The 23,623-nt window shown below is 43.8% G+C and overlaps 1 protein-coding gene and 1 non-coding gene across 3 annotated transcripts in view; both read right to left on the bottom strand.

Moving 5' to 3' along the window:
- Nucleotides 1-3,767: 3,767 nt before the first annotated feature.
- STK11IP (serine/threonine kinase 11 interacting protein) overlaps nt 3,768-23,623 on the bottom strand; it is a 41,693-nt gene continuing 21,837 nt past the window's right edge. Inside the window, exons 15-25 of one of the 2 annotated variants that reach the window (XM_060262826.1) lie at nt 21,381-21,571; nt 17,055-17,165; nt 16,699-16,873; nt 10,273-10,707; nt 7,024-7,136; nt 6,775-6,872; nt 6,219-6,397; nt 5,653-5,737; nt 5,392-5,477; nt 5,052-5,281; nt 3,768-4,660 (exon numbers count right to left, since the gene is read on the bottom strand). In XM_060262826.1, coding sequence (XP_060118809.1) covers nt 4,520-4,660; nt 5,052-5,281; nt 5,392-5,477; nt 5,653-5,737; nt 6,219-6,397; nt 6,775-6,872; nt 7,024-7,136; nt 10,273-10,707; nt 16,699-16,873; nt 17,055-17,165; nt 21,381-21,571 — 1,844 coding nt within the window. In that variant the 3' untranslated portion in view covers nt 3,768-4,519. Of the gene's footprint in view, nt 4,661-5,051; nt 5,282-5,391; nt 5,478-5,652; nt 5,738-6,218; nt 6,398-6,774; nt 6,873-7,023; nt 7,137-10,272; nt 10,708-16,692; nt 16,874-17,054; nt 17,166-21,380; nt 21,572-23,623 lie in introns of both variants that reach the window. The other variant, XM_060262827.1, reaches the window with a different exon arrangement.
- TRNAL-CAG (transfer RNA leucine (anticodon CAG)) lies at nt 19,699-19,765 on the bottom strand. Its single transcript has one exon. It is a non-coding gene; the product is annotated as a tRNA-Leu (tRNA).

Genomic DNA, 23,623 nt, shown 5'->3' with positions numbered 1-23,623 from the left:
TTTTGCAGCTACACTAACTTACTTCTCCAGCAAAAAAGTTGGATTCAAAACACCCAGGCAAAAGTCAGCAGTATCAGCTGGACCCCATTGAAAGTAGGGAACACAATGTCCTTCAAGACCTCATCAGCCTTCCCAAACAACATCAGCTTTGTTTTGTCAGAACTCAGTTTCAGGTTCACCCTTAGTCATTTAACCGCAGCAGTTGGGCACTGGTTCAGGACCTCTACGGCCTGGCCTGGCAATTAAAAAAAAAAGAAAAAAGATAGAGCTGGGTGTCATCTTCGTATTGAAGACAGCCTACTCCAGTGTCCCCAAATTTTTTGAGCTTGTGGGCGCATTTGGAATTCTGACACGGGGGGGTGTATACAACAACAAAACCGCTGCTCCTGGAAGTAGGGTCAGCCAAAAAAGTTTAACAAGAGGCATCTTGTTAAAAAGAGCTTCTGCCTAAAATGTCAGAGAGCTACGATCAGAACTATGCACAACCTCACTCACTAACATTTTTTGGCTGGATTTTTCCTACCTAAATGCAGAACTTTACATTAATCCTGGTTAAAATTCATTTTATTTGTTTTAGCCCAGTTTTCCAGCATGTCAAGATCATCCTGTATCCTGTCTCTGGTCTTCTACTGTATTTGCTACCCCCCTCCCAATTTAGTATCATCTGCAAATTTAATAAGCATTCCCTCTATTCCTTCATCCAAAAGATGTTGAACGAAGATCCAGGACATTTTTTGGCTGGATTTTTCCTACCTAAATGCAGAACTTTACATTAATCCTGGTTAAAATTCATTTTATTTGTTTTAGCCCAGTTTTCCAGCATGTCAAGATCATCCTGTATCCTGTCTCTGGTCTTCTACTGTATTTGCTACCCCGCTCCCAATTTAGTATCATCTGCAAATTTAATAAGCATTCCCTCTATTCCTTCATCCAAAAGATGTTGAACGAAGATCCAGGACAGATCCTTGAAGCACTCCACCTGTCACTCCTCTCCAAGAGGATGAGGAACCATTCACAAGCACTCTTTGGGTGCAATCTGTCAACCAGTTACAGATCGACCTACCAGTAACAGGATCCAAACAACATTTTACCAACTTGTCAACAAGAACAGTATGTGGAATCTTTATCAAAAGCCTAACTGAAATCAAGATATGTCTACAGGATTCCCCTGGTCCAGCAAGGTAGTCACTTTCTCAAAAAAAGAGATCAGGTTAGTTTATAGCTGGAATCAATAAGGAAAATGTAGCCAAAGATGCCTGAATCTGGTCTTTCAAATAAAATCAAGACTTGTAGATTCATAGGCTGCCTATTTTCTTATGGTCTTCATTTGGGTACATTGGGTTGCCCTAAAGTGGATGAAGAGCACCAGAAATGTCCAAACAGCAAGAGTGGAAGAGGAGATGGATCCAATGTAGCATTTCTCAATGATCGTACAGCCAGAACTGAAGGCAGAGGGTAAGCTCGCTTTACAAGTAAGCAGCTACTGTCGGATAAGGGCTTCTGAACATAATACCATTTCAAGAGACTAAACTGCTTGGGAAAAGGTTACAGTTTTTAGGGAAAGAGAACTTTCCCGCCTCTTATAAAATTAGAATTCCAATTCACCTAAAGAACTGGTAAGAAATAGATTCTCAATACACAAAAAAAGTTACAGCTTCAAACTGAAAATTTATGGGAATCCACTGCCCCAAAATGCGTAAATATCAGTTAACATAAATTTTAAAAGGGGTGTTGCAGAACATCCATCAATGCATGAACGTTGCTCAGAGGTTGAGATGCTCAGGGGCTGCGCTGGGTCTCCATCCAATGGCATACTGTTCTCCCGAGCCCATCTGACGCCCAAAGGGGTTCCTCACTTTTCTCTGGGTATCCATTTTGCCACCAAGAGGTCGTTTATAAAGTATTCCATGCCAACAGTGTCCGTGTTGCTGCTTATAGGCTACGTTTAGCACCTGCATCTCCTGCTTTCACTCCAACTAGTCTTATAGGCTTTGCAGGGATAGCTTACTGCAGTTGTGCACTCCAGAGATCTAGTGATCTAACCACTCTTTCTCCACAGCCCCTTTCAGTAAAGAGTTTGAATGGTGCTTATTGAGGTTTCAAGAGAACTAACTTCATTGCAAGACATTTATTAAGAAAATGCCCGCACATCTTTCAAGGAGTGGATTGTGCAAAGTTACCAAGTAAAGGGTGCATATACACACCATCCTGTTTCTTGCTGAGCACTCTGTTATTCTAAGGTAGGGTCTTTAAAGTTACAGCTTTCTATCAGTCAGCTATTACCTTGAGTCTTTGTGTGATCTGCCTACCCTTATTAATTCCACATGGTAGTGGCGGCCATCAGGACAAAGCTCAGGTGTGAGAGCTCCATCCAAGTTTTCCCCAAGAAACCACCTTCCAAAATTGACCCCTGCGCCCAAGAATTTATTACCCCTCTCTGCCCCAGCTTCAGTTAATCCTTCTCTCCTCCTGCCCTTTCCAAGAGGAGAACTATCCAGCATTTGTCCTCTAAGTGTCACATTCCTACCAGCATGAGATGGCCCTTTGATTGTTCTCTGCTGGCTAGAACCTTGCATAAATCAAAGCCAGCAGCTTCTAAGATGCACCAAAAACTGGGGAATGCTTGAGAGCAATTAATTTCTCTTTCCTCCTGTTTCCTATCCTTGGACCGACAAAGAAACTTCTTGGAATGAATGTGAGGATTTTGTAACCCCAGAACTCTCAGCAGTGTGATGTAGCGCACAGCGGATTACATTTCTCCACAAGGAGATTAGATAACAAGACTATCCTTTAAGCATGATAGCTAAACAATAAACAGTGTATCTCTGATGGTTAGTTACTGGGGGAGATGTGAATATTGCCTTGATTCCATGTAAACTGTAAAAGATGCAGGACCATATGGACTCTGGATCTCATCTGGCTGAGCTTTATGCTCTTTTTTTTTTTTTTTAAATGTACCCAAAAGTTGCATGACCAAGGCTGTAATCCTAAACAAACTTGCTAGGAAGTAAATCCCACTGAAATAAATATTTGAATATGCAAAGCATTAAATGTCACTCTCCAAGAAAAAAAAAGTAACCAGAGATATATTATTATTAATTGGAGTTGGATCTAGGTGGCTTAACTAGTGAATGACTCAGTAGAGCAGGTCTCTTTTGGAAGATCAAGAAGCCTTCTAGACGAGTTTTTGAAAGAAACAATGAACAAGCTCAATATATAGTTCCCTATTCCAGGTAACTGTAAAAGTAGGACAAAACGTATCAGATCCCTGTTAAATGAAGGTGTGCCCAAAGTAGTAGTTTTATAATTAAGTATGCAACTGTTAACCAGTGTTCCTGTATGAAGGACATGAAGCAATGAGTTGCTCCATATTTACTTCAGGATGACATTTCCTATTACAAAACTGGACAACAGAAGCTGGAGGATGCATACTTTCTCTGGAAATTAAGGGATAATTCTAATTCTACTGGGTTTGTTGGTTACTATCTAGGTAGGGAATCATGGCACAGAGACACTCCAAGGGGGAAATGAAAGTCAGCACTGGACCCTCACCCGTTGAATCCTACTGCTTCGCTAGGTTCAACACACACTTGAAAGGAGCAGCCTTGCTTCCGTCGATCTGCCTCTGACCTCCAACTCCTGCAGCTTTAAGACCACTATGTTATTAAAACTTGCATAGGAAATGTTTAGTGTTAGATAAGAGAAACAGTAATTGCGTGCAAAACCTCACCCATACCTGATGTTACATCACACCCAAGACAGCAGAATTTAATAAATATAACAATTTTTTTATTGAAAATAAAAAGTCTCACAGTTAAAAACTCGCTCAGCTGAGGAAGATTATGGCTTCCAGTGACCTATACCCAGGTATCTTTGCACTCAAGAGACTCCTGAACACCTTGCTCCAATAACCAAAGGAAACCCTTTAAATGGTTCTGCCAATATGTGCAGTTCCTGACCAGCCTAGACAGCGAGTTCTCCATATATACAGATGTTTAGAAACAGTTCTGAGCATCTGCCTTGAGAATACCAACAATGCACGCGCCCCGTTAGCCAAGCTAGCACCATTCAGTTCTATGCACAGTCCAGAACTGGTCTAGTTAGTTGGCAAGCCCTGTTCCAGGATCCCCAGCAACTGCAACCCAACAGAAAGTGACAAGTGCACAGAAGGTTACTGTGGACAGCTTAGAAAGTGACCCAAGGGTGGCACCTTGGTCTTTCAGTGCAACAGGAAGTAGTTTGTGGGCCGACTAAACTCGTCTCCTGCCAAACAGGAAGTAGCCTACAAAATCACTAACAGGTCTTATAGCGCAAATACAAATCTTGCCAAATCTCTGCCAAAACTATTATCTTAGATGCAAGCTGCCCCACTTGCAGTTTTTAGACATTGCTGCTGTCTGAAATCTGGCAAAGTTTAAAACAGTCAGACTGCAGCAGAGATCAGGAGGCAGCCCAAGAAAAATCCTTCTAATTAAACAAAGAAATACAGCAGTCAGAACCCTTTATACTCTTCCCTCATTCACTCCAGCACCTCAAGCACTGTCTTGTTGAGAGCAATTGAAAACATTTCTTCCCAGGGAACTCGCAGCCACTCAACCAGCTCAGCCAGAAGATCTGGACAGTCTGTACGTAAGTGCCAAGTACTCTCCACCTTCAGGACCTGCAGAGGTAGACAGCAGAACAGAAATCAGGAAGTTGGCACACAACATGACACTATGTAACTCTACTCATAGTGCAGTTCTCTGTGGGACTATTGGTGTCGTACCCCTGAAGGCTCCCAAAATATGTTCCCGGCCGGACTGGAACTGTTCTTTTATTCAGGGACAGGTCTTTGTTTTAGTCAAGAATGTACAGGGCACAGAGAGAGAGCAGCAACTGTATCTGAGGAAGTGCACACAAAAGCTTATACCTTGAATAAAATTTTGCTGGTCTTAAAGGTGTCTTGTGTGACTAGTTTCAAACTTTGTTAAACAGTACAATTCTGAAGATGTCACTAAGTGTTTACCTAGTACCCTCCCACGCAAAGGTTCAAAATTTACACCATTCCTTACCTCATCATAAAGCTGCAGCTTCATGTCACAAGGGGAGAAACGGTAGAGTATGACGCCACTGATGCTGCTGATTGGCTGACTCTCTTTCAACTGGAAGTTATTCTTTGGCAGCTTCTCAGTACCACCTTCTGCACCAGAGAAGGGTGGGTCTTTCTGCCTCTGATGATCTTCTTCCACCAAGAAAAGACTGCTATGGGTGCTGAGCAGTGTCACAGGAAAGGCAGACGCTCCTGAGAAGAGAATTACACAGGCAACTGGTGAACTGAGACCAAACCACACAGTTCTTATCGCAGTGGTCAGGTAGACAGCTACAGGAAAAGCAAGCTCACAAATGCCATACCTTGGATGAGATAGGCCAAGAGGTAGAAGAAAGGCTTGGCTGAGCCACCTCCAGCTTCTTTTGCTAGGTCTTTGTCGAGCAATACCCTAAAACACAAGCAACCAGGGTGAGAATGCGAGACAATTCATCTTCAGCTGCTGCTGCCATCCAGTTCACCCTTCTCCACCACAGCTGAACTTACCATGTCATATTTCAATCATACCTACAGCAATTGCCTGCTGGCATCTATCATACTCCATATAAGAGCAACAGGCTACTTACCATAGTGGATGATGTGGACTCATTTCTGCCACGGTAACATCTGGGATTCCTCTCTGGCTTTTGGCTGGCAATTCCCGCATGAGATCTGGATGGGGTATTGGGGGGGACACTATTATGTAACTGATACATCCGCCAGGCAGATAATTTTGCCAGTATGATTGTCAGCAAGCAGAAGCTATTAAGAACTACACTGCACTGTTCCAATAAGAATCCTTCTTCACAAAAGCCCTAAACAGCCTAGGATGCATCAGAACACACTGTGTATAGAGTAGAATGGCATTCCTAAGATTATCTGAGCAAAAGTCGTAAGCCCTTGAAATAAATCAAAATAGGAGGAATCCCATGCCTAAGCAGGGTTATGTTAGGTTACCAGAAGGTAAGCAGATCTGAGGCCAAACTAACAGCAAAGCCACCCACTAGCTTGTGATCAGTTATTTTTCTTGCCCTCCCATTTCAGGGGAGCCACACTACAAGCTCAAACCCTTCACTATCCCCACAGCTGCTGACACATGCATCCCTACCTAGGGAAACACTCACACATCAAGGTATCCAGTACCCTGTCTTACATGTCAGGCATTGCAGGAATCTTCTGCAGCGGTTCTGGTTGCGAAGCAGCAGAGTGTAGGAAGCGCATGGGTTCTCAAAGTCAATGTGCAAGCTCTGGTGGAACAGTCCCACCTCCCAGGCACAGAGGTTGCAGAGGCTGTGGAAGTCACCCTTCTTCAGCCAATCTGATGGCTGCCCCCTAGGCACAGATAAGCCAAATGTGAGTCAGCATATAGATAATACCCACATTACTCAACAGCGTAGGAAGGGAGATGGGAACACAGGATGCCATGTCTAGTAGACACTAGCACTGAGACAGGGGTAAGAGTGTTCTTGGAAAGAGCAGTGATTGAAGAGCCCAGAGCTCCACTGGGGAACACATACTTTGCTAACAGAAGGTCCTAGGTGTGGATAAGATCTCTGCTCAAGCCCATGGAAAGCCACTACTAGTAAACAGCAAGAAAAGTGGACCAATGGTGTGACTTGGTATGTTTAAAACTCTCAACAACTGTAAGCACAAGGGAATGTCAAGTCAGGAAACGAAGCATAACACCACACTGGAAGGCAACTTTTCACCTGATCTCTCCCTTAATCTCCAAAAAATACAGCCGGACATCTGAAACCACCACAAGTGTAAGAAACTCTCCAGGCTGGCCATTCTTCACTACAGCAACCTAGAAAGAGGAAAGGACAGCGTAAGCAATTATCCAGTACTGAAACTCCAAGAGCACCTCCTGTTTCAGGCCATTTCTAAGTAAAAAAAAGATGGTCATATCCAATATAGCCATTTCCGAATTGTGCTGCAAACTGGGGGGGTTTTTATACCTTTAGGAAACACTTGAACTCTTCTGACTTATCAAAGACCTCCATGTCCAAATAAAGCTTGAGACGATGGTCCACGGAACAAAAGTCCTGCATGGTCAACATGGCGTTTGAGGCTGCAAGGTAACAAGCAACAGTCAATGAGGCTACAGCAGTAAGATCAATAAATGTAAGCCTGCAATTTGACAGTCTGCATCCTTTATTATCTACACAGGGCTTAGAATCCCTTCCAATACGGATCCTTCAAGCCACTGGTGGGTCACATTAGCTCAATCAGCTTTGAAGCTACAACTTTTCTTGAGCATGCCTGCCTTTCAAGTTCTTACAAGCAGGAAGGAAAAATGCAGCCATGAGCCCTGTTATTCAGAAGGATGTCGAAGTGCTGCTGCCTGGTCGGCTCACATAAGCACCTCCCCTCCAAGCAGCTCCTTAAGACGCCTGTCTGATCATCCACTCACATATCCTGCAGTTCAGCAACTACGACAGACATCTCAAAATCTTAGGGTATCGAGTTATAATAAAAAGCCTTATGAGAAACCAACTTCCACATCTGGAGTGGGAAAAGGGCATAGGTGGATGCTCACTTCCATTCATTCAATTCAAATGACTCTCAGGACCACATACAAATACATTCCTTCATTCAAGGGGGGCTATGTTGCTGTATAAGCCACAGAAAGATTTGTTACGTTTTAACAGCATTTTCTTTAGACCGTGATGCTGGTCCTTTTCTTCTTGCACCGTATAGCAGCAGTCTTCAACCCATGGGTGAGCACCCTCAGGTGGGGCACAGGGTCCCAACCGCTCCTCTCTAGAGCCGCCATTTGGGAGGACCACAGTTCCTGCTTCCGTTGACGTGCACGTTGGAAAGAACAGCAGTACGGCACAGCAAGGCCACTGAATAGTGGAGACAACTCTTCCACGACGGTCCCTTGGCTGGCTCCTCCCTGTGATATATTTCCTGGTGCTTTTGTTTCCTTACCCTATTTGTTGGTCTGCTACCAACAGCCTTGGCCCTTGACACCACTGAGGTCACCACTCTAGCTGTCACATCGCTCCGCTGTCATGTGCTTGCAGTTCACTGGGCCCTGGATGTGGAAGGAGTGCAGACCACCACTCTCTAGGTCTCACCACCCAATTTTTCTACTCAATGGGCCTTTATCCCCTACTAGGGCATTTTTCTCAGTAACGGCTCCCCATTGGTGGAATCAACTACCAGCCGAGGTTCGAGCCCTGCGGGACTATAATCAGTTCCGCAGGGCATGTAAAACTACCCTTTTTCAGATGGCCTACAAGACTGAATCCTGAAATGACATCCAGCCATCTGATATACATCGTTTTGTATTATAGCACCTTATCTGTTGTGGTTTTAATTAATTAATCTATTTATTTAATGTATTTTATTGTATTTTATCGTATAACGTATTTACTGTAATTCATAGCACTTTCCATGTCTGTGAGCCGCCCTGAGCCTGCCTTGGCGGGGAGGGGGGATATAAATAAAAAATTATTATTATTATTATTATTATTATATCCCATAGAACTGCTCTCTCTGAACAACTACCATCTGCACAACTGTTATCTCATAGGTCTCTTCACAATACCGTCCATTGCCCTTTTTCTTCCTTTAGTCTCTGTGCTTCATTTCTCCTCCCACATTCTGATCTCTTGTCTTCAGAGACTAGAGATCAGAGAGTGACAAAAATGTAATCTGTTTATTCTTCCAGCAAATCATATATTGAAGGCTTTTCCACATATTGGCAGCAAACTCAACTTTCCAACAGTGATCAATAAGGAACAGCAGCCAATCCGGCTCCGGGTGTCTGTATGATACATGTTACCTGTCCCATTACATTTGTGTGTGTGCAGAAAAAGTGTACGTAGGAGCTGGTCATGAGGAAGTCTGAAATACCCTATACAGCAAAACTAGTTAATAGACAAGATACAAGTCTCCCCCATCCTATAACCACGCATTGGATTTTTCCTACCTAAATGCAGAACTTTACATTTATCCTTGTTAAAATTCATTTTATTGGTTTTAGCCCAGTTTTCCAGCCTGTCAAGGTCATCCTGTATCCTGTTTCTGTCTTCTACTGCATTTGCAACCGCACCCAATTTAGTATCATCGGCAAATTTAATAAGCATTCCCTCTATTCCTTCATCCAAATCATTGATAAAGATGTTGAACAAAAAAGGGCCAGGACAGATCCTTGAGGCACTTCTTCCACTGCCAAAGCTGGCAGTGGCCAGGGGACCTGCCAGCAATAGCGGGGGTAGTGAAAGCAGTGAGAAGCAGGCGCTCGTCCCCTTTCCCTCTTTGCCCTGGTGCTTCCTTCTCTTGCTCCGTGCCAAGTCAAAACACCGCACATCTGAATAAGAGCAGGAAGCTGGAGGGGCCACTCCCTTTTCTCTTTGCTCCATCCCTCTCTGGGATGAGGAAGTGCTGTCTGAACTTGCCTGCTGCCCTCTCCTCTCCCATTCTCCTAAACCTGCAGTTGAAGAGATGGGGAAAACAGCAGGGATAGGTCAGCCTTCTCTGTGGAGGGGACTCTGTCATGTAAGGTTTTTATTTATCTTGCAGCCAGCTGCCCAGGGTTTGGGGGTTTTAAAAATTGTGACATCTTTTGTGATGTCATTCTGGGCCCAGTGGCCCCTCCACATAACATTTTATCCCCTGGGCCACCCCCCACCTAACATTTTCTATTTTGGTGTAGTGGTTAAGTGTGTGGACTCTTATCTGGGAGAACCGGGTTTGATTCCCCACTCCTCCACTTGCACCTGCTGGAATGGCCTTGGGTCAGCCATAGCTCTGGCAGAAGTTGTCCTTGAAAGGGCAGCTGCTGTGAGAGCCCTCTCCAGCCCCACCCACCTCACAGGGTGTCTGTTGTGGGGGAGGAAGGGAAAGGAGATTGTGAGTTGCTCTGAGACTCTTCGGAGTGGAAGGCGGGATATAAATCCAATATCATCTTCTTCTATCTATGGGCCTGCCCCTGGCATCTTTCAAAATGGCAGTTGAAAGCTGCTAAAAAAAAAGCTGTTAAAAACAATAATCGTACAATACTCTTAACTCTGACAAACAATGTTCTCTTTAGAGGAATAGCAGTCTTAGCAAGAATACACAGGTATGCTTTGTGGCCCCGAGTGGAGAATGCTATTTCTTTAAATGCTTTCCCATTGTGCTATGAAAGAATCCATTTTTAGCTCTCCCCGCTGCCTCACAGACCACCCCAGCTGCAGTGGCAAAAAACTACTCACGGGGGCTGAGGTTCCAGTGCTCCTCATACTCTGAGCTCAGGGAGAGCTGAGAAGGGGTGGTTCCTCGGGAAACGCTGTAGCCATAGCTCCCCATCAAGCTCCCAGCATTGGTGTCTGTGTGGCTAAGGGAAGAGTAGCAGTGCCGGGAACCCAAATCCCTTCTGGTCCCAGTGCCCCCTTCAGAGCTGCGGGAACTGGAATGCACAGTACTGCCATGGTCACCGCTCAGCTCTTGAGTCCGGGTGCTGGAGCTGGTTCCCGTTTCAGAGTTCTCTTCTCCGATATAAAACTTCCCTGACACGCCTTCCTCTTGACTTTCATCAAGACATTCTTGAGGGGGCAGTGGTACGCTGGGGTGCCTTTCACAGGGTAAGATGACCACGTGGTCACTGAAGCAACTGGGGCAGATCATGGGTTCAGTGAAAGCGGAAGCCGCTGAAATGGGAGAAAACAAAAACAAATCACAAACAGCACCCAAAGAAACTCAAGCATCAGACACCCTGGCAGGACCTAAGTTTAACAGAATGCTAAAGCTCTATGAGTCATTTATCCTTCTTCCTTAGGAACATAAGAACATAGGAGAAGCCATGTTGGATCAGGCCAATGGCCCATCCAGTCCAACACTGTGTCACACAGTGGCAAAAAATTTTATACATACACACACACACTGTGGCTAATAGCCACTGATGGACCTCTGCTCCATATTTTTATCTAAACCCCTCTTGAAGGTGGCTATGCTTGTGGCCGCCACCACCTCCTGTGGCAGTGAATTCCACATGTTAATCACCCTTTGGGTGAAGAAGTACTTCCTTTTATCCGTTTTAACCTGGCTGCTCAGCAATTTCATCGAATGCCCACGAGTTCTTGTATTGTGAGAAAGGGAGAAAAGTACATCCACGTGCAGAAGCATGCTCTCAAGAATTCCCATGAACATAAAAAACATGAAGGTTCTTTCTACCATGTGTGGTGGACTTGTGAAAGAGCGAAAAAGTATTGGCAGATGATCCAGCAAGAAATTTCTAAGATCTTGGGATATGAATTCAAGAAAGTTGCAGAGACTTTTCTGTTGGGATTACAAATGGAAAAATTTCCAAAAGAAGATAGAACTGTAATTTGGTACTTGCTTTCAGCTGCTAGGACATTGTATGCGCAGTTGTGGAAGCAAGAAAAAATACCAGAGAAATGGGACTGGATTGTAAAAGTTATGACAGGGAGTGAAATGGACAAATTAACAAGAACATTAAGAGACTATGATTTAGAAGTTTTTAAGACGGAGTGGAAAAAGTTTAGCAGATATGTAGAAAAAGAGTGGAAAATAAAAGGACATTGGACAATTTTTTGATAATGATTAAGTTTAAAAAAAAAAGAATATAAATTTTTGTTTTAATAGTTAAGGGTACCTTTAAATATTTGCACTTGAAGTAAACACCACCAGCGGGGGTCAAGTAATGGGGGGAGGGGTGGGTAGAAAGTAATATATGGGGTAGATAAAAGAAGTTCTTAAAGATGTAAGAAATAGATTTATTACCACATGTTACCGATAAAATTGTTTTAATCAAAAGAATTCCCATGAACAGACAACATCCAAGGTGTCCCTTACCAGAAGAAATTCAGCTCAGTGTTAAAGCATCCTCCCCCAAAAAAGAAAAGGGAAGCCAAGCAAATAATTGAGACAATGACTAATGGTATATGGGGCTCTGTGTCATCAGCATGATGACACAAGGCTCTATTTGTTTTCATTATATCCAGGCAAGGTGGTAGCATCTTTGAATGCAGATCTGGAATTATGGATGGATTGGATGTTGACTTAACATCAGCCAAAACAATTGTTGGAAAAAGTGGAGGCCTCAGTGGGCCAGTAAGGAAAATGCCTGTCATGGATGACGTCACTCTTGGGTTGCAGCTTTGGGGTATTCTTACACTGTTGATGACATCTCAGTGGCTGTGGCTTGAAGTGCTTTCATCAGCTTCAGCAATACACTAGCTGCGACCTCTACTGGAAAACTGAGGGCTAGCCGGTCATTCATACTTGGCAGCTGTCGGATTACTCTGTGTACTCTACGCAATGACCTGGATAGCCCAGGCTAGCTCCATCTCATCAAATCTTGGAAGCTAAGCAGGGTCAGCTGTGGTTAGTACTGGGACAGGAGACTACCAAGGAAGTCCAGGCAGTCAATGACAAGTCACCCCTGAATGTCTCTTGCCTTCGGATCGCCACAAGTCAGTTGTAACCTGACAGCGCTTTCCACCACCAGTGGACTGTATGGGGCTTCCCTAAGAGATGGCTTAGAAATTTAATCCATTCACAGCATTCTGCATTAGCTGTGCAGGTGTGGATCAGCATACTCATATTACACCTATTTTGAGAAATCTTTACAGGCTACTAGTTTGTTTCTGGGCCCAATTCAAGTTTTAACTTTTAAAAAGCTAGATGGTCTGGGCCCTCATTGTCTCAGGCAACGGTAATACCTCATCTCATATAAACACTCCCCCCCCCCAAACCTACTGTCAACTTCCACCCTACAAGAAGGCTACAACAGCTATTGCAAGAAGCAGGACCTTCACTGGAGGTGGCCCCAGAGTTCTGAAGTCTCCTTCCATGGTAAGGAGGAAGCCAAATAAATCAGTTCTCTCTGCTGTTTAACTAAATGTTCTGTGCGCTACTTCACGGATTTGAAATTATTTAATGCATTTGTGCTATTTAAAAACTTGTGTACTAATATTTAGAAAATGTTTACACTGTCTCTCCATGAATCTGTCCAAGGTGCCTTACAAAATAAAACATGCATTTACAACATATTAACATCCAGCACTGGGCGGGGGGGGGGGGGGTGGACCCAGCCCAGCATAAAAACAAAATTTAAAAAGGCTACAGACTTCTGACAGTAGCAGTGTCTAGACTAAAATATTTTTTTTAAAAAAAAAAAGTCAACCCCTTAAATAAAAAGCCTGGGCTAACAGAAGCATTTTGGCCTGGCATCTAAAAGAAAGAAATGTAGGTGCCACATGAGTCTCAAGGGGAAGGAAATTCCACAAGCAAGTCACTACTACTGAAAAAGCCCGTTCTGTTGAAAAACTATACAGAAGAAATGAAAGGATGACCAATTCCTTCAAAGAAGAATCTTTTGAAGAACCTAGTTTTAGAAAGCAGAGTGAAAGCTGCACTCGGGGCAATTGGGAATAACAAATCACCAGTAGACAGGATATCAGAGCTATTCCACGAAATCGAACCCATCAAAAACTTAGCAAGTATATATTCAACAAATATGGAAAATGAAATAATGGCCCACAGACTGGAAATGACCAATTTACATTCCAATTTTTTTAAAAAAGGAAACATCTAAGACGGCAGCAACTATTGGACTATTGCATTAATTTCACACACAAGTAAAGCGATGCTCAGAATCTTACAAAGACTACCATAGATGGAATTAGAAATGCCAGATGTTCAAGCCGGATTCAGAAAAGGAAGAGGCACTAGAGATCATGTTGCAAACTTATGCTAGTTGCAAATATATTGGAGCATATCATGAGTGAATTTCAGAAGAAAATCAGCTTGTTGTGCAGTGTTAGAGCATCTGCTTGGCATGCAGAAGGTTGCAGGTTCAATTCTGAGAGCCAGTTTGGTGTAGTGGTCTCTTTTATCTGGGAGAACCGAGTTTGATTCCCCACTCCTCCACTTGCACCTGCTGGAATGGCCATGGGTTAGCCATAGCTGTAGCAGAGGTTGTCCTTGAAATGTCCTTGAAAGGGCAGCTGCTGTGAGAGCACTCTCAGCCCCACCCACCTCATAGGATGGGGGGAGAAGATATAGGAGATTGTAAGCTTCTCTGATTCAGAGAGAAGGGCGGGGTATAAATCTGCAATTCTTCTTCTGCTGCTGCTTGAAACTGTGGAGATCCACTGCCAGTATGAGTAGACGACACTGACTTTGTTGTACCAAGGATCTGATTCGGCGTAAGGCAGTTCCATGTTTTCATGCGTTTCAGAGACTACAGCAAAGCTTTTAATTGTATGGATTATGGAAAACTGTGGTTGGTTTTAAAAGAAACTGGTGTGTCACCACATCTGATTGTTTTGATGCATAACTAGTACTCTGGACAAGAGGGTACTGTTTGGACAGAATATGGGGGAACAGAATGGTTTCCGAACTGGCAAAGGTGTCAAAAAGGGATGTATTTTATCTCCCTATCTTGTATAAAGAATGTATCCTAAAGAAAGCTGGATTAGATTTAGATAAAAGCGGAATGAAAATAGATGAGAGGAAGATTAACTATTTGAGATATGCAGATGACACCACATTAATTGCAGAAAACAGCGAACAACTGAAATGACTACTGATGGAGGTTAAGCAGAAAGTGCTAAAGCAGGATTACAGCAGAACACCAGGAAGACAAAAGTAACAATTTACACAAGTTTGTTGATGCTGAAGCAATTGAAATAGTTAAAGATTCTCTATTCCTTGTCCATCATCAACCAAAAGGAAGACAGCAACCAAGAAATCAGAAGGAAACTGAGACAGGCAGCCAAAAAAATCAAATAAGTGGGTTCGAGAACAAATCTAGCCTGAACTCTCGCTAAAAGCTAAAATGATTATACTGAGGCTATTGTATTTTGGTCACATTATGAGAAGATAAGAGTCACTGGAAAAGACAATAATGCTAGGAAAAGTTTGAAAGCAGCAGGGAAAGAGGGAGACCGATACGATTGACTCAATCAAGGAAACCACGATCCTTAGTTTGCAAGAGCTGAGCAAGGCTATTAACGCTAGATTGTTTTGGAGGTCAATAATTTGTAGGGTCAGGTGAGACTTCACACACACACACAGCTCTGAAGGTGGGGGCCCAGAGAGCAGAACTTGTGAAGCACATCTTAACAGGCAGACTGGACAGTAACGGAGGAAGCAGCCCTTCAAGTATCCTGGCCCCAAACCGTCTAGGGCTTTAAAGATAAAAACCAGCACTTTGAATTTTGCCCAGAAATCAATGTAGATATTTCAGCAGTGATATGATCCCTGTGGATCCAGCACCTGCTGGAAAGGCCTTGGGTCAGCCAGAGCTCTCTTATCTGGGAGAACAGGGTTTGATTCCCTACTCCTCCACTTGCACCTGCTGGAAAGGCCTTGGGTCAGCCAGAGCTCTCTTATCTGGGAGAACAGGGTTTGATTCCCTACTCCTCCACTTGCACCTGCTGGAAAGGCCTTGGGTCAGCCAGAGCTCTCTTATCTGGGAGAACAGGGTTTGATTCCCTACTCCTCCACTTGCACCTGCTGGAAAGGCCTTGGATCAGCCAGAGCTCTCTTATCTGGGAGAACAGGGTTTGATTCCCTACTCCTCCACTTGCACCTGCTGGAAAGGCCTTGGGTCAGCCAGAGCTCTCTTATCTGGGAGAACCGGGCTTGATTCCCCACTCCTAATGTTTACTGCCAGATTTAATAGTGTTAGATTTAGAAATGTTTTAATTAATTATTGATTGGTTTTAATGTGATTTTAATGTCTTATTATTGTATTGTTCACTTTTAAATGTTGTTAGCCGCCCTGAGCCTGCTTCGGCGGGGGAGGGCGGGATACAAATAAAATTTTACTTACTTACTGTGTCCCACCCAATGACAATAGCCTTGCTGCTGCATTTTGGATGAACTGAAGTTTCCAGACTATTTTCAAATAAAGCACATAACAGTAATCTAACTTGGACGTGATCACAGCAGGGATCAATGCAACCAGATCACATTTTCCTTGCCATGGCCATAGCTGGCATATCATCCTAGGCTGTTAAAGGCACTATGTGCCGCAGAGCGCCCACCTGTAGGACAGGATCGGGCAGCATCCCAAATTATGAACCTGTTCCTCCAGGAGAGACTCCAGGACAGGCTGTCTCTTTTGTATTCAGAATTCCCCAAAACCCCATGCAAATGCATCTTTAGCACACCCCTCCCAAGAAAAGGTAACTGGAACATTTCAAGTAACCTGATAGTTAAAGGTTTCAAAGCCCCTGCAGCTTCAGAAAATGCTGTGGATAAGGAAAATACAACAGGAAGCAAGTCTGGCAACACATTTTGATTATCTTCTATTTACTGGAAAAGAGAATTCAAGTGGTCAGAAACTGAAATAATTGTCAGGGGCTCTTGTCAGCACTCTTACCTCCTTCTTTAAAGCCTTGGAGCATTACAGCAGCCCTAACTAACTAGGCCAAGATTCTCACTTTACAGTCAGGGAGCAGAGGCTAAAAAGTAGAAAGGTGATCCAGAGCTGGCAAGGGTTACAAAATGAGCTTGCTAGCTTGTCTTGGGTAAACAAAATTACTAGAAAAGCACTGTTAGACCCTCTCCAAACCCAATTCCTGTATTTCAGAGTACCCTGCCCGAACTCTTATGGATCAAATAAAAACGCAGCCACAAATGAAGGTGCGGGATGACACCACAAATACCTCGCTCAGAGAATGCTGGTGTTTCTTCAGCAGGGCCCGGATTCTGCTGACAAAGCAAGCCTGCAGCAAACTCCCGTGTACATTTCAAGCACTGGAGCTTTGGACCTCCCTCTGCCTGCTCTCTGCCCTTCTTCCCATTTTCTTCCAGGGTGGGTTTCAACACTCTCAGCAATTCCTGTGAAGGGCAGCAAAGAATGTGCACAATGGGATTAGAGCAGGGGAGGATGCAACAGACTCAGATCTGCAAGGCTAAGACTACCAAACAACTTTATGGTACACAAATTAATCCTGGGATAGCTAAGGCCTTTACAAACACCTTCCATTACCGCGTACTTAGGCGCCAAACATATCCTCACCTGTACACGAAGCTCAGGATGATCATCCAGCACTATGTATCGACGCTTCTGACGTTCCTTGCAGATGTAGTTGAAATGCAGTGTGAGAACAGGAAACACACACTCCAAGTCCTGTCAGGAAGAGTCAGGCTTCTGATGAGAATACCCTACAAGCTGATTGTGAAGTTTCTTTTCTCTGTACCATCTTCATAGACAGTCTAGCATCTAACCTAAAGATGCCCACAATGAGCCCAGCCGTTGCAGCCATTCACTGTCCTTAAGTGTTCTCTACAAACCTTCCTGCCGAAAATTGTTTTGTGGCCTATATACCTTATGAACATTCAGCAGCTAGTGTAATTCTTTTCCTGTTAGTCACGCAGAGAAGCAGCTGAAAGGGCACTGAAGCTTTGCACCAAAGTGCTCATCCACTGCTCTTTTGGAAAGTTCACAACACACAGCAAAAAAAATTTCTAGTCTATCTTCACATTATAATTGTCTGGCTGCCTCAACCGGGGCCGGGGCCTTCTCAGTCCTGGCCCCGACCTTGTGGAAATCTCTGCCAGATAACATCAGCACCCTGTGGGATCTGATGCAATTCTGCAGGGCCTGCAAGGCAGAGATGTTCTGCCAGGCTTTGCCTGAGGACAGCAACAGTTTGTCATCTGGCAGGCACCTTTCATTTTCCACTCCCCCACCCCTGCTCCAGATGCTTTGTAAGTTCTTTTCCCCCACCCAGGCTGATGCCCTGGCATTCAAGAAGGTAGATAAAAACCCACAGTGCATCATTTGGGCTCTTCAAAGATTTTTAAAATTGAAATTATGTCAGTTTTTACTCTATACGTTGTTTTTATAATACATAATGTTCATTGCCCACGATGGGGCAATTAATCAAGTGCAATAAATAATCATTATTATTATTGTTGTTGTTATTTGATTATAATGGCTAGCTTTTCTTCCCACCTCCCCAAACCTGAGGAGACAGAATGCTGTGCGTCCAATGGAAGATGCACTATGACAGAATCCAGTCACAGAATGCGAACTGCCTTTCAGCAAAGACATGGACACCACAAACATATAGGGTTACCAATCTCCAGGTGGTAGCTGGAGACCTGGGGTTACAACTGATCTCCAGGTGACAGATCAGTTCCCCCAGAAAAAATGGCCACTTTGGAATTATAACCCACTGGCATTATTCCCCACTGAAATTCCTCCCCTCTCCAAACTCTGACTCCCCGCCCCCCCAAAAAACTTCCAAAAGCTTCCCAATCCAGAGCTGGTAACCCTATCACCATACCCCAAAGTGTAACCATGGTGTAGAGACACAGATGAAACAGCCTCTTAAGACACAGAGCATTAGCCAAATTAGCACGAAGTGGAATTCCCCATAGAGAAGTCACTCATACTACTGCAAAAATATTTCCCTCTCCAGTAGATTAACAGCAAATACTAGACAGATTAGGGTTTGTAGAATCTTTCGGGATCAAGTGCCGTGTTCTACTGGAGAAAGTTTTCCTTCCAGACGTTTCATTCTCAGCTGCGGAGAACATCCTCAGATCCACTTTCAACCCCTGGAGTCTACAAAATACCCTGCTCCTGTGGTGCAGTCTACATTGGCACTACCCAACGCAGTTTCAACACCCGTCTCACCGAACACAAGAGACACTGTCGCTTGTTTCAGCCAGAAAAATCAGCTGTAGCTGAACATGCACTTCAAGAAGGAGACCACGTCATCCGCTTTGAAAGAACTGAAGTCCTTTCTACGGTCTCACATTATCATACCCGCCTGAACAGAGAAGCTATTGAGATTTACAAACACCAGCACAATTTTAACAGAAAGGAAGAAGGCATTTTCATCCACCAATCTTGGTACCCAGCTCTGCAAAACACCCTACAGACTATAAATTGCAGAAAGTCTCAGAACAACCAGCAAATTCCACAGAACAATCAGCACAGCCAACAACCATCTTCCTTATCTTCAAACCCCTTCCAACCCTCCCAGCAATTAACACGGAACAATGGTCACATTCAACAGCCAGTTTCCTTATCACTACCCTTCCAGGAAGCCCCACCAAACAATGGGCACATCCACAAACTAATTGCCCTTTCATCACACCCCCTCCAGCCTAGAAATAGCAGCTCTCCAGCAGCCCTGGCCCCACTCAATGCACAGCAGCCAAGAAGGTCTGAGCGCCTGCTCCGGCTGCAACGCCACTGAGGATGTTCTCCACAGCTGAGAACGAAATGTCTGGAAGGAAAACTTTCTCCAGTAGAACACGGCACTTGATCCCGAAAGATTCTACAAACCCTAATGATGTTACCAGCCGTGCAAACCTGAAATCTTTGCTAATACTAGACAGAGTTAAGAATTTTATTTTCTATGCAGGGCTGTTAAAGGGTGTGATGGAACCAACCCGATTTGACCTTCAGACCCAGTCCCGTCAACTCCCTCTTGGCTGTATGAGAAGCCAGCGCCAATCAGAACTGGCAGGAACAGTCTGCTCCCCTAGCACAGCTGCCTTCTATACTCTTTATGAACATATGAAGCTGCCTTTATACTGAATCAGACCTTTGGTCCATCAAAGTCAGTATTGTCTTCTCAGACTGGCAGCGGCTCTCCAGGGTCTCAAGCTGAGGATTTTCACACCTATTTGCCTGGACCCCTTTTTGGAGATGCCAGGGATTGAACCTGGGACCCTCTGCTTCTGAAGCAGATGCTCTACCACTGAGCCACCGTCCCTCCTACATATGAAGCTGCTTTCTACTGAATCAGACCTTTGGTCCATCAAAGTCAGTATTGTCTTCTCAGACTGGCAGCGGCTCTCCAGGGTCTCAAGCTGAGGTTTTTCACACCTCTTTGCCTGGACCCTTTTTTGGAGATGCCAGGGATTGAACCTGGGACCTTCCGCTTCCCAAGCAGGTGCTCTACCACTGAGCCACCGTCCCTCCCCTTTAGATTTTAAAGGAACTGCAGAAGAAGCCCAATAAGCAGCTGTGATGCAGGAGCAATCTCCTACTGCCTCTCTGCTGTTTTTGGATCCACAAGTAATTCCTGAATATATCCAGAATCTTGGGGGAATTTTTTTTCCTGGATACATTTGGAAAGCTGAAAAACACTGATAAGGTTTGGGGAGATAAGTCCTCCCCTACCAATTTTCATGTCTCAGCCTTGGTTGCATAACTAGGCAGTATCCCTCTTGTACGTAAGAACATAAGAGAAGCCATGTTGGATCAGGCCATTGGCCCATCCAGTCCAACACTCTGTCACACAGCGGCCAAAAAAACCAGGTGCCATCAGGAGGTCCATCAGTGAGGCCAGGACACTAAAAGCCCTCCCACTGTTGCCCCCGCCCCCAAAGGAGTACAAGGAGTTGTGGCCTAAGGAATTAGAAGGGAAGGGGGGCATAACTTGAGCCTTCACCAAGTTGTAGGAAAATCCCCAAAACAGGTTAGTGACAACTGCATCACCTGTTCCAAGGGTTAACATACAAGTGGAAGAGATGAATGAGAAATGGCTTTCTCTGCTGCCCAGAAAAGGGTGCTTCAGTCAGATCCCCTTCCCATCCAAAGCTCCCCACTTCCATGACAGCATATTTGTCTGCTACTGGTGTCCATGCCTTAGCATGAAAATGGATCACAGAATGAGACCCGAAGTGTCACTACAAAGAACCAGTAGTTAAAACCTTGATTTGATGGTCAATTTGTTGGTGGTAAGCTGTACTGGGTGGTAGCAGCACGTGGTAGAACCTTTCTCCAACTCAAATACAAATTGACAGAAAGTCTGGATTCCCAGAGACTTTGGCTGGGCCTTCCAGGAGACAGATTTTTCAGAAATCAAGTGACTTGAGATGCCAGCTCCAGCTTCATCTCTGAATATACCAGGTGTAAAATGTAGGCTTCTGCTCAATAGTCAGTGAAGCAGCAGTAGTTTGGAAAAGCCAATGCAAGCAGTAGCTTGAGACAAAAAAACAACAACTGTGCTATCCTTTGTTTTATCCTCACATCCATGAAGAGAAGGGCAGGAGCAAGAAAGGTTATCAGGCAAGAGACTTTAACAAGAAGCCTTGTTGACTTCGCTGCTCTGTCTGACAGAACCTATGAAAAGAGTAAGAGCATGAAGAGCAAGTGGAGGTTAACACCTTTTACAACAATGCTGCCCTACCATCCAGGGCTCTATACTGTACATCCCTCTACAGAACCAAGGACATACGTACAAACAACATGCACCAAATCCCTTTCAGGAGAACCAGCCTTAACCAGCTCAGCCAAGATCATGCTCTTGAGAAAATGGGCAACATGGTGAGCAGATAACCAGAAATTGTCTCCTCCCCAAAAGCCACTTCAGCTCACCAGTCTTCTCCACAGTATCTCCGATGTCTCTATTTTCTGCAGATTTTGCACTTCTAGCCTGTGTACTACTTTGGCTGCTTTCAGTTCAACTTCCATCACATGTCGAGCAGTAACTCGCAGGAAGATCCAGTCTGGGTCTGGGTCACCATCACCTTCTATCTGGCTTACCAGCACCGGCTGGCAGAGGTCCGCTGCAAGGATAAAGATAATTAAGTCATTTGCTGCAGCATTCAGAATCATAGTAACCCAACCCTTTGGAATCTACGTACAGAGCTTTCAAGGCTGAAATTCCATGCTGTGATAGAAATAGTAGCACATATGAAAACTACCGTGCGATAGATGCGTAAAAATTGCAAAGAACTAGGAATATCTTGCCAGAACATGATTCTAATTTTGTCTGAACTAATTTTGAGATTAGGGCATCATACATGTTAGTTGAAAGCTCAGTTCAGATGCAAATCCAGCTGTGTGGACCTGCATAAGACCTTCATTCTCAGCATAAGCTAACTGTCGGGGTGGACATGAAGACAATGCTACTGAGGACAAATCAAGTACACAATGTATGTAACCAGAGGAAGCACCGACTTCCAAGTCACTGCCTACTAAGAAGGGATTTATCAATATTAATGGGATCAGCGCAAGATCAGTGGGCCTTGACAGGCAAGACAGCATTCAGTGGAAAATGGGAGAGGGAGTGCTGGGAACAGCTGAACTGGTAAGAAGCAACCTATTTAGTAAAAACAGAATCTGTCATAAGAGGGTGTATTCTCAAGGAGACAAAAAGGCATGGTATGGTACATGCACTCCTCCCCCAGCAAGCCATGGTTTACTGCTTTGTGAACAAGCCTAATGGACAACTGAACCAAGCCAAACTGTCTGTTCTGTAAAAGTTATTAGGAAAGCAAATAAGGCCAGACAAGCAATGGGATTCTCCTTTTCTGAAAGTAATGTGTAGGCAAGAATAATATCTTGTTCTTTTTGTAGGATCTTTGTGTTTGGTTTTTCAGTAAAAATTCTACTTTATGCAATCTTGTTTAAACAATATATATTTGCCCTTCGAAGAATATTAACAAGAATATTGGAATTTCCTGTTTGAAAATTTTAAGAAATTGGAGTGTGGAGGAGATTTCGTAAAAAATATTCAAGCGATCTATGATAAACAATCAACTAGGATAGTGGTTAATGGAGACTTAACGGATGAGATAATACTTGAGAAAGGTACGAGACAAGGTTGCCCGCTGTCCCCTCTTTTATTTATATTATCTTTGGAAGTTCTGAATAATTCGATTAGGACAAATGCTAAAATTAAAGGAGTTAAAGCGAAAGGAGAGGAATATAAAGTTTTGACATATGGAGATGATATGGCTTTAATTCTTCAAGATCCTCTAGAGTCAGCTGAGGAGGCCTTAAAGGAATTATCTGAGTATGGTGAGGTAGCAGGTTTAAAAGTAAATAAACAGAAATCGAAAATTCTAACGAAAAATATGTCGGACTTAGCATCTCAGGAACTGGAGAATAAGATGGGCTGCAAATTAGAACAAAAAATAAAATATTTAGGTGTAATCCTAACAAATAGATGTAGTACCATTTATGAAAATAACTTTATACCACTTTTAAAAGAGACGGAAATATTGTTTAAAAAATGGAACAATTTAGGATTATCTTTTATGGGAAGGGCAGCCTTGATTAAGATGTGTATATTACCTAAGATCTTGTTTTTGCTACAAATGGTATGCTTTGCGGTTAGAAAGCCGTTTTTTGTTAAAATTACTCAGCAGTTTAGATCTTTTATCTGGCAGGGCAGGAAACCCAGAATTAGATGGAAAATTTTACTGGACAAGAAGCAAAATGGAGGTTTGGCTCTCCCAGATCTAGAAGTATATCACATAGCTTGTGTGACTTTATGGCTAAAAGAATGGATACTTCTAGAGAATAAGCGTATACTAGCGATCGAAGGTTTTGACCTCCAAGCCGGTTGGCATGCTAACCTCTGGTATCTAAGGAAACCTCAGACGTATTTTAAAAACCATTTGATCCGGAAGTCTCTTTTAGCATGTTGGTTCAAGATCAAAAATAAGATTTATGGGGGAAAGACTCCCAGATGGATTTCACCTGAAGAAGCCTCTGTGCAGCCTCAACTATGGGAGACTACAAAACCAATCAGATATAGTGACCTCCTTGACGACATGGACAAATTAAAAAATAAGGAGGAGTTAGACATTCAGGGAATGAAGATAGATTGG

Source organism: Heteronotia binoei, chromosome 21 (assembly GCF_032191835.1).
Source record: "Heteronotia binoei isolate CCM8104 ecotype False Entrance Well chromosome 21, APGP_CSIRO_Hbin_v1, whole genome shotgun sequence".
In the NCBI taxonomy this organism is placed as follows: domain Eukaryota; kingdom Metazoa; phylum Chordata; class Lepidosauria; order Squamata; family Gekkonidae; genus Heteronotia; species Heteronotia binoei.
The sequence above is the reverse complement of the archived record's forward strand: the minus strand, read 5'-3'. Positions and strand labels throughout refer to the sequence as shown.